Here is a 10628-nt window from a genome sequence, read left to right as displayed (position 1 = left end):
TCCAGCTACAGAACACCAGGAACACTTGGGAGACATTCTCGTCAGTGCAGCAATGACGGACTGTGTTCAACTCTCTGTGAAATTGCTCAGGGCGGTCTATGTTAGAACGGCAGTGTCTGTCAACAGTTGTGGGCAGGGCCTGTGCTAATGTGACGTCACATTGCACCAATTCTGAAAACAGGTCGTTGGGAGTCACTGCTTATGATTTATGGGGATTAGAATAAAGGAGTGGATAGATTTTTATCATTATAGGGTGGTTGTTATGGTTATGGGATTTGATTGTGATTTTTAAAACCTTTGATTGAGCCTGACAGGCCACACATCCAAAATTTGCAGTTGCACAGTGACTGTGATTTCAAAACATAAGTGATTTATTTGCATTACTGTCTCAAAATAATATACCTCTGCAATATGGGATATTTGATAATGAATGTTTAAACAAAAAGTTTTGAATCTGAACATGGAATTACAGATGAATACAAAATTACTTTAATGACTGTAGTACGTGCATTGTCCTTTGGCTCATTAACGTACAGTATAAGTATAATAATGCAGATAATCTTATCAGCTGTATTCCCTTTTTATTTAATTTTTTTATTTTTTGTATACAGCAAGAGAGACCAAAGTCCACTTGGTGATCGTCCCATGAGTAAGTCAAGTATAGCTATACATAAGTTGGAGAAATATACCATAAATCATTAAACCAGCCAAAATGTCATTGTTAATTCTAGAATGTTTGGTCTTCAAAAACTTGTGTGTGTTTCAGTGAGTGATCTGGAGATTGTCCTGGTGGGGAACAATGCCTCAGAAAACAACAGTGTGGGAAACATCATCTTAAATAAAAATGTGTTTGGAAAGAAAACACTACAGCCTGATGTGGAGACGTTCTGTGAAAGAGTGGAGAGAAGAAACATCACAGTCATCAACACGACTCACCTGCTCAACCCACAACCCAAACTACAAACAGTGATAAAGAAAGTGTCAGAGTGTTCTCGTCCAGAAGCTCTTGCGATCATACTGGTGCTGCAGCACAAAGATTTCAGTGAGAAGCATAGAGATATATTACCTGCTGTGTTGAACTGCTTTGGAGAACATGCAATGAAGCGCACAATGATTCTGACTACTGATGATGAGAAACACACCATTAAACCAAAATCTGTAAAAGAAAATAAATTTATTCAAGAATTATCTACAGAATGTGGAGGAGGACATCTTCAGCTTCAAAACACACAATGCTCTCAAATACTTCAAAAAGTGGATGAAATAATCACTTGCAGTGGTTTTAAGGACACAAAGCAGGCCTCATCAGTGGATGAAGACAGAAGATCTGAGCATTCAATCATACTGAAAGAGAGAGCAGCAGATTCTGAGTACAAACCGCTTGGAAAACATAGTTATTGGAAACATTATGGTATATCTTCTACAGCTGCTTTCAACTATTATCAAGAATATTTTCATTAATCAATGTAATTAACAAGGTATACCTTTGAAATCAGACATGTTTGCAAACCAGGCCAAATATGCAACAATATCCAGCTGCAGAACCACAGCACCAGCAGTTTTAGGCCACCAGTGAGGGGCTAAGCTTAAACAGTCTTAAAGAGATAATTCACGCAAAAATGAAAATTGCTAAATTTACTGACCCTCATGTCATTTCAAACCATTTAAAAAAAATATAATCCAAATCTGTCTGGATTTGATATAACCTTAAGCCACTCTAGTTTGCCTGTTGTTGCAGGTCAAAAAAAAAAAAAAAAGATTGGTAAAATCATTAATGAAAAATGTTTTCATATTTTGTCTCCTTTTGTTTTTCAGCACCAAATGTAATTTCAACGTCTGAAAAACAAAAGCTGATCTTAGTACTGTGTGGATGTGATACAATGCTGAAAACTTCCATGTCAGAACTATTACTGGGTGAAAATGCAAGTATATCAGTTCAGCAAGAGTCCAGATCTGTACGTGTGTGGAGAGATGTGGAGCTTCATGGACGTCTGATCAGTCTGCTGGAGCTTCCAGCTCTGTTCAACACTCGTCTATCAGAGGAGGAAGTGATGTGTCAGATTCTCCGCTGTGTTTCTCTCTGTCATCCTGGAGTTCATGTTTTCCTCCTCATTATTAATGGTGGTCGACTTAGTAATGACGACATAGTAGAAATAGAGAAGATCCAAAAAATATTTGACTCCAGAAGGCATTTCATACTGCTCTTCACCACTGATCTCCCTGATGATGCACCAGTGACAGATTTAGTCAAATCCAATCCAGAATGTCAGAGGTTAATCAGTCTCTGTGGAGGTCAGTACAAAGTGATGGGGTTAAATAAACCTGAAAACTCAAGTCAGATCCCAGATCTACTGGATTATATAGAGAACATGTACACTGAACCATATTCACTTCAGATGTATGTGAAAGCTCAAGAGAACAGAGCCAGACATGAGACAGAGGAGAAATATGAAGAGAAGCTTAAGAGAATGGAGTGTGAAATTGATGGGTTAAAGCAGAAGCTTCAGTCTGAGAGTGAGTGAATATTTTCTCAATGCAAAATGTCCATATCTAATCATTATTTTCACATTAGCAACAAGATCTCTAGGAGCGTAACAGTAAATTATATTATGAGATATGATATGATTATTGTAGCTGATTGTAAGTCTCACACTTTTCTTTTTTTTTTTCTTATATATTTAAAGGGAATTATCTTCATTTGTGCTTTGATCTTCACTGATAATGTTAAATGATTTGCGGGTGATGCCATTGGGTAGAAGAGGTTGTAAATTCAAATTCGTTTTGGAAAAGACGTAATCTAGGACCTACAGTATTTCACAGAAGTGAGTACACCCCTCACATTTTTGTAAATATTTTATTATATCTTTTCATGTGACAACACTGAAGAAATTACACTTTGGCACAATGTAAAGTAGTATAACAGTGTAAATTTGCTGTCCCTTCAACAAAACTCAACACACAGCCATTAATATCTAAACTGCTGGCCACAAAAGTGAGTACAACCCCAAAGTGAAAATATCCTAATTGGGCCCAAAGGGTCAATATTTAGTATGGCAACCATTATTTTCCAACACTGCCTTAACCCTCAGTCCTCTTCCACTCCTCCATGATGACATCACAGAGCTGGTGGATGTTAGAGACCTTGCGCTCCTCCACCTTCTGTTTTAGGGTGCCCCACAGATGCTCAATAGGGTTTAGGTCTGGAGACATGCTTGGCCAGTCCATCACCTTTACCCTTAGCTTCTTTAGCAAGGCAGTGCAGCACTCATGCAGCCCTAGACCATGACTCTCCCACCACCATGCTTGACTGTAGGCATGACACACTTGTCTTTGTACTCGTCACCTGGTTGCTGCCACACACGCTTGACACCATCTGAATGAAATAAGTTTATCTTGGTCTCATCAGACCACAGGACATGGTTCCAGTAATCCATGTCCTTAGTCTGCTTGTCTTCAGCAAACTGTTTACGGGCTTTCGTGTGCATCATCTTTAGGAGAGGCTTCCTTCTGGGATGACAGCCATGCAGACTAATTTAATGCAATCTAAGCACTGACAAGCTGACCCCCCAACCCTTCAACCTCTGAAGCAATGCTGGCAGCACTCATACGTCTATTTCCCAAACACAATCTCTGGATATGACGCTGAGCACGTGCACTCAATTTCTTTCTCTGTTCTGAGTGGAACCTGTGCTGTTAAACCACTGTATGGTATTGGCCACCATGCTGCAGCTCAGTTTCAGGGTCTTGGCAATCTTCTTATAGCCTACGCCATCTTTATGTAGAGCAACATTCAGATCCTCAGAGAGTTCTTTGCCATGAGGTGCCATGTTGAACTTCCAGTGACCAGTATGAGAGAGTGAGAGCGGTAACACCAAATTTAACACACCTGCTCCCAATTCACACCTGAAACCTTGTAACAATAATGAGTCACATGACACCGGGGAGAGAAAATGGCTAATTGGGCCCAATTTGGACATTTTCACTTAGGGGCGACTCACTTTTGTGGCCAGTGGTTTAGACATCAATGGCTGTGTGTTGAGTTTTTTTGAGGGGACAGAAAATTTACACTGTTATACAAGCTGTACACTCACCACTTTACATTGTAGCAAAGGATCATTTCTTCAGTGTTGTCACATGAAAAGATATAATAAAATATTTACAAAAATGTGAGGGCTGTACTCACTACTGTATATACAGCACGTGCCATTGTAAAGACTGTAAGTCTCTCACACAGCCTGTCCTATTTTTTATGTGGTTGTCAAGATAAAGGAAAGGAAGAAGTACAATGAAAGTATCTAACCTATTTTCACGATGTTTCCTTTCAGTTAAATTATCATAATGCATATATGACAAAGGGTTCTAAAAATATGTCTTCTTATTAAAAAAATAATTTGCCTAATAAAGTCAATTTGCCCCAGATTGGGGTAAATTGCGCCACCTGGGAGTAAATAACCAATCTAAATGAAACTGAATCAAATCCATGTGAAATTGTTAAGATAATTTATCTTTAAAAAAATTGATAACCAATTTCCTTTGTACAAATACTCATATTTATTTTCTTAAACATAATAAATAAAGCCAATCTAATGAAAATTAAATGGCGATATCTTTGTTGAATAAAATGGTGTACAACAATTTTTTTCAGAAATGCAAACAAACTCTCACTAAACAGATAATTTGTCTCACTTAACAAAGACCAAGTCTGAAACTAAATAAACATTGATTTGGTGTACTTGTACACTGTCCCTATCAAATACGTAAACTGGTAACACATTACAATAAAGTCCATTAGTTAGCCTTTTTCAAAGGCTACAACACCAAGTCACATGTTGAATAAATTTGAGTTCCTTTATTTTAAACAAAGACATTTAGGCTGTACTAAATCCCTGTTAAACATTTAGGATTTTATCTAAATATGTTATAGTAACAGATTTTGTCGTTATTGTTTAAGGAAGCATAAAGACTACTAGAAAGCTGAACTTGGTGCTTTGTGGACGTGATGCATTATTGAAGACCTCCATATCCAGACTTATAAAAGAGAAGACAGACATGAAGCTTTATCCACATCTGATACATATTGTGGAGCTTCCAGCTCTGTGCAATACTGGGTTTTCAGAGGAGCAAGTGATGCATCACAGTTTTTGGTGTGTGTCTCTCTGTGATCCTGGAGTTCATGTTTTCCTCTTCGTTATACCTGATGCTCAACTGACTGATGAAGACAAAGCAGAAATGGAGGCAATCCAGAGGATATTCAGCTCAAGAATCAACAAACACATCATGATCCTCATAAGCCAAGAGAAGAACATGATTAGTCATATGAATGCACTTCCTTCTTCAGCTACTGAGATGCCTATTCAGATGTTTGAAGGTCGACGGTTTGTTTTGCAGAACGATTCACAGGTTCCAGATCTACTGCAGGATGTGGAGAACATGATACAAGAGAACAGAAAATGTTTCTACTCGACATTCATGTGCCTTCAGGCTCAAACAGAGCTGGAGAAAAACAAACACAAGGCTGAAATAGAGGAACTTAGAAGATCTATGATGAAAACAGCAGGTATGTGTTCAAAAGTGCACTGTGTATAAATTGTCAATCTTAAATTTTGATAAATAATCACACAATGTAATTTTATGTAAATTTTATGTAAAAAATATTCATTATAACATAATTCCTTACATACAAACTCGATTCCAAAAAAGTTGGGACACTGTACAAATTGTGAATAAAAAAAGACTGAAATGATGTGGAAGTTTCAAATTTCAATATTTTCTTCTGAATCTAACATAGATGACAGATCAAAAGTTTCAATTGAGAAAATGTATCATTTTAAGGGAAAAATAAGTTGATTTTAAATTTCATGGCATCAACACATCTCAAAAAAATTGGAACAAGGCCATGTTTACCGCTGTGTGGCATCTCCTCTTCTTTTTATAACAGTCTGCAAACGTCTGGGGACTGAGGAGACAAGTTGCTCAAGTTTAGGAATAGGAATGTTGTCCCATTCTTGTCTAATACAGGCTTCTAGTTACTCAACTGTCTTAGGTCTTCTTTGTCACATCTTCCTCTTTATGATGCGCCCAATGTTTTCTATGGTGAAAGATCTGGACTGCAGGCTGGCCATTTCAGTACCCGGATCCTTCTTCTACGCAGCCATGATGTTGTAATTGATGCAGTATGTGGTCTGGCATTGTCATGTTGGAAAATGCAAGGTCTTCCCTGAAAGAGATGACGTCTGGATGGGAGCATATATGTTGTTCTAGAACTTGGATATACCTTTCAGCATTGATGGTGCCTTTCCAGATGTGTAAGCTGCCCATGCCACATGTACTTATGCAATCTCATACCATCAGAGATGCAGGCTTCTGAACTGAGCGCTGATAACTTGGGTTGTCCTTGTCCTCTTTAGTCCGGATGACATGGCGTCCCAGTTTTCCAAAAAGAATTTAAAATTGTGATTTGTCTGACCACAGAACAGTTTTCCACTTTGCCACAGTCCATTTTAAATGAGCCTTGGCCCAGAGAAAACACCTGCGCTCCTGGATCATGTCTAGATATGGCTTCTTTTTTGACCTATAGAGTTTTAGTCAGCAACGGCGAATGGCACGGTGGATTGTGTTCACCGACAATGTTTTCTGGAAGTATTCCTGAGCCCATGTTGTGATTTCCATTACAGTAGCATTCCTGTATGTGATGCAGTGCCGTCTAAGGGCCTGAAGATCACGGGCATCCAGTATGGTTTTCCGGCCTTGACCCTTACGCACAGAGATTGTTCCAGATTCTCTGAATCTTTGGATGATATTATGCACTGTAGATGATGATAACTTCAAACTCTTTGCAATTTCTCTAAGAAACTCCTTTCTGATATTGCTCCACTATTTTTCGCCGCAGCATTGGGGGAATTGGTGATCCTCTGCCCATCTTGACTTCTGAGAGACACTGCCACTCTGAGAGGCTCTTTTTATACCCAATCATGTTGCCAGTTGACCTAATAAGTTGCAAATTGGTCCTTCAGCTGTTACTTATATGTACATTTAACTTTTCCGGCCTCTTATTGCTACCTGTCCCCACTTTTTTGGAATGTGTAGCTCTCATGAAATCCAAAATGAGCAAATATTTGGCATGACATTTCAAAATGTCTCACTTTCAACATTTGATATGTAATCTGTATTCTATTGTGAATAAAATATAAGTTTATGAGATTTGTAAATTATTCCATTCCTTTTTTACTCACAATTTATACAGTGTCCCAACTTTTTTGGAATCGGGTTTGTAAATCAGTAGTGGAAGATTAGAATATGTGACACTGAAACTGCTGTGTTTGTTCTTGTAATTATTATAAATGCTTTCAACAATGAGGCATATCTCTGATTTGTTCCAAATCCATTGGGCACAGTGACACAATTTTTTCTAATGGCACAAAAAGTACCTTTGATTATAATGTGCTTTGGAATGAAATGCTTTTAGACTAATGTCATTGTAATAATGGTCATGCTTTTGCTGTTAGCAGATGTAACACACCGTGATGATGATAATGGTGATAATGGAGTGAGGATTGTTCTGCTGGGAAAGACGGGTGTTGGGAAGAGTGCAACAGGAAACACCATACTGAGAAGAGAAGCTTTCACATCAACAATTGCAGCAGGCTCAGTGACCAGAGAGTGTAAGAAAGAAATAACTGAGATCAACAGAAGACAGATTACTGTGATTGACACTCCAGGCCTGTTTGATACTGAAGTAGACAATGATGAGATCAGTAAAGAGATTGTGAAGTGTGTCTCAATGGCGGCACCCGGTCCGCATGTGTTTCTACTGGTGGTTCAATTGGGAAGATTCACCAAAGAGGAGAAAGATGCAGTGAAGATCATCCAGGAGACATTTGGTGATAAATCCAGAATGTACACCATGGTGCTTTTCACCAGAGGAGATGATCTGACAGGAAAAAGTGTTGAAGATTATTTCAAAGGAAAAGGAAGCTTAGAGAACTTCATCCATCAGTGTGGAAAGAGATACCATGTGTTCAATAACAAAGACACTAAAGATCAGACACAGGTTTTTGAGCTGCTGGATAAGATTGACTGTATGGTGACAGTAAATGGAGGAAGTTTCTACACTAATGAGATGTTCCAGCAGGTGGAGAAGAACATCAAAGAGGAACAAGAAAGAATCATGAAAGAGAAAGAAGAAGAGTTTAAGAGAAAAGAAGAGCAGCTAAGAGACACATATAATGCAGAAAGAGAAGAATTGAAGAAAGAAAATGAGAGACAAAGACAAGAGATGCAGAATGAACTGAGAAAAAGTGAAGAGGAATTTAAAAAGAAAGAAGAGGAGATTAAGAAAGAAACAGATGAGAATCTACGAAAAGAGCTGCAGAAAAAGCTGGAGGAGAAACAGAATGAATTTGAAGAGGAAAATAAAAGAAAAGAAATGGCTTTAGAAGAACAACAACAGAAATTAAAATACCTGGAAGAAAAACATGAGAAAGACAAACAAAATCTCCAGGAGAAAATTCAACAGGAAACGAGACATCAAGCAGAACAGGAATATCTGGTAAGACTTGAGACAGAAGTGGCTAAAGCTTTACAAGAAGCTGAAGAAAAACATAAGGTACAAGTGGCCGAAGCTTTAAAAGAAGCTGAAGAAAAACACAAGACAGAAGTGGCTGAAGCTTTAAAAAACGCTAAAGCAAAACACGATGCAGAAGTGGCAAAAGCTTTACAAGATGAAAATAAACAAAAGACACAAGTGGATAAAGCTTTAAAAGATGCCGAAAAAAAATACAAGGCTGATGTGGCGAAAGCTTTAAAAGATGCCGAAGAAAAACACAAGACAAAAGTGAATAAAGTTTTAGAAGATGCAGAAGAAAATGTTCCATACAGATCAAAACGTTCTCGTGACTGGAGTCACTATGTTCCTGTTGTTGGAGGGGCTGTTGGAGGTTTAGTTGGTACTGGTGAAGACTTTGTGCATTGGATTATTAGAAAAACAAAATCAAGCTTAAACTCAAAATGAAGGGGGAATTCAGGTAAATTGAGACAAAATATTAAATGTATAACCCAAAAATATTAATTCTCGTCATTAACTTACACTCAGGGTTCAGCTTTAAAGCTTTTTAAATTTTTATAAAGATATAGCTTTCGGATTATGATGTTAATGCTAACTCCAACCCGGAGAGGTCGTTGTATTGTTATATGCTTGGACTATTTTAGTATATCTATAGATTTTATTTTAGGCAAGTCGTGATGATTTGAGAAGGCTAAATTGATCAAACATATATGTTTAGCTTACTGTCTGCCACTGGCCGCTTGGTCATTAATTAAAAAAAACCCAAAACTTATATTTAATGAACAAAAAATATTCCAAACGTTTTTCGAAATTAACTTAATAAAAAATGAAACAAAATATAATCACTTTGCCATTACATACAAAACGGAACTATTTTTAATAGCTGAAAAATTAGGCGGGCTCGGGTCGGACTCAGGTCAGTAATTCAAGTTCTCTGGGCCTAAATTTGAGGCCCGTGCAGGGCTCTAAATTAAATACAGGTGAATATAACCACGACAGGGCACTAGAACAGCTCATTTAATGTTAACTGACCACCAGGAAGGCGTAAAGCACTGACAGACAGAAACATATAATTTTTTGTGTGCAATTCGGATTATTTTGCATTAATATTTCAGTTGTGTGCAATATGACTTTAAATGTTTAAAGTTTTGATTCATGCTTATTTTTTAAAATGCTTTATTAATTTTTTGATTGACACTTATTATTTTTTGATCCGTGAACATTGTTTGCTATTCTGAAAAATTTGCTTCCATTTTTACATTTTTTGCAATATAATTGTATGTAATATGTAGAATGAGAGACAGAGATTTATGTTCAAACACTTTGTTGCATCCAGACATAAATAATGACAAACATCAAATGTGTGTTGTGTTCTACACATCGGTTGGTCGAGCTCAATGCATTTATAAATTGTCAAATGTTTTTCTCCCAATAAATAAAAAAAATAAATGTATAAACATAAACAGCAGATTTAAGTCTTTGTTTAGATTCAAGCAATAAACCACGTGGTTGAAATTAAAACAAACAGCGATATCTAGAGAAAGATCTGTGGCACTTACCAACTATTATCATAACTTCATATTTAAGTTATTATTCTGAGGATCAAGAGTCAAGACTACACAAAATATTTTTTAACCCTGTAAAGCTTGACCTATAAAATAACAGTCAGAAATATATCTTTTTATATATTTACTTTTAATGTAACAATTTATTGAAACTTTAGAAAAAAAAAATTTAAAAGAATAATTTATTACAGTTGATAACCCTCTTGATTTCATGCAAATTGAAGTGCATTCAGTATCAAATTATTTACTTGAACGTGCTGGATCTGAACGTGAACTTTGCTCACTTAGACAACTTTGGCCAATGCTTTTTCTTATGTTTTACTAGATAAGATGGGCAGGCAAAACTCTTCCTGCATGAAGAGCACTCGTACGGTTTCTCTCCAGTGTGAATCCTCTGGTGATTTTTTAAGTCACTGGGTTTAGTAAAGGTCTTCCCACAGTCAAAACATATATGAGGTCTCACTCCAGTATGAAAATTAAGGAGTCTTCTTACGTATGAT

General features: G+C 37.1%; 1 protein-coding gene across 2 annotated transcripts; it reads left to right on the top strand.

Annotated features, from left to right (window-relative positions):
* Nucleotides 1–607: 607 nt before the first annotated feature.
* Nucleotides 608–9278, top strand: LOC109067275 (GTPase IMAP family member 8-like). Of its 2 annotated transcripts, none has more exons than XM_042748012.1 (5): nt 608–649; nt 767–1411; nt 1816–2514; nt 4952–5557; nt 7509–9278. In XM_042748012.1, exons 1-5 carry the CDS (start codon nt 646–648, stop codon nt 9008–9010), a joined length of 3456 nt encoding a protein of 1151 aa, XP_042603946.1. In that variant the 5' UTR covers nt 608–645; the 3' UTR covers nt 9011–9278. The 2 variants fall into 2 exon arrangements, with proteins under 2 accessions (XP_042603946.1, XP_042603945.1); XM_042748011.1 differs by having other exon boundaries at nt 7506–9278.
* Nucleotides 9279–10628: the final 1350 nt, after the last annotated feature.

This window comes from Cyprinus carpio, chromosome B21 (genome assembly GCF_018340385.1).
Source record: "Cyprinus carpio isolate SPL01 chromosome B21, ASM1834038v1, whole genome shotgun sequence".
Taxonomy (NCBI): Eukaryota; Metazoa; Chordata; class Actinopteri; order Cypriniformes; family Cyprinidae; genus Cyprinus; species Cyprinus carpio.
The sequence above is the reverse complement of the archived record's forward strand: the minus strand, read 5'-3'. Positions and strand labels throughout refer to the sequence as shown.

Coding starts and splice junctions, on each gene's coding strand:
- LOC109067275 (XM_042748011.1), top strand. Junction 1,412..1,815: donor TAGTTATTGGAAACATTATG/GTATATCTTCTA, acceptor TTTGTTTTTCAG/CACCAAATGTAATTTCAACG. Junction 5,558..7,505: donor ATCTATGATGAAAACAGCAG/GTATGTGTTCAA, acceptor TTTTGCTGTTAG/CAGATGTAACACACCGTGAT.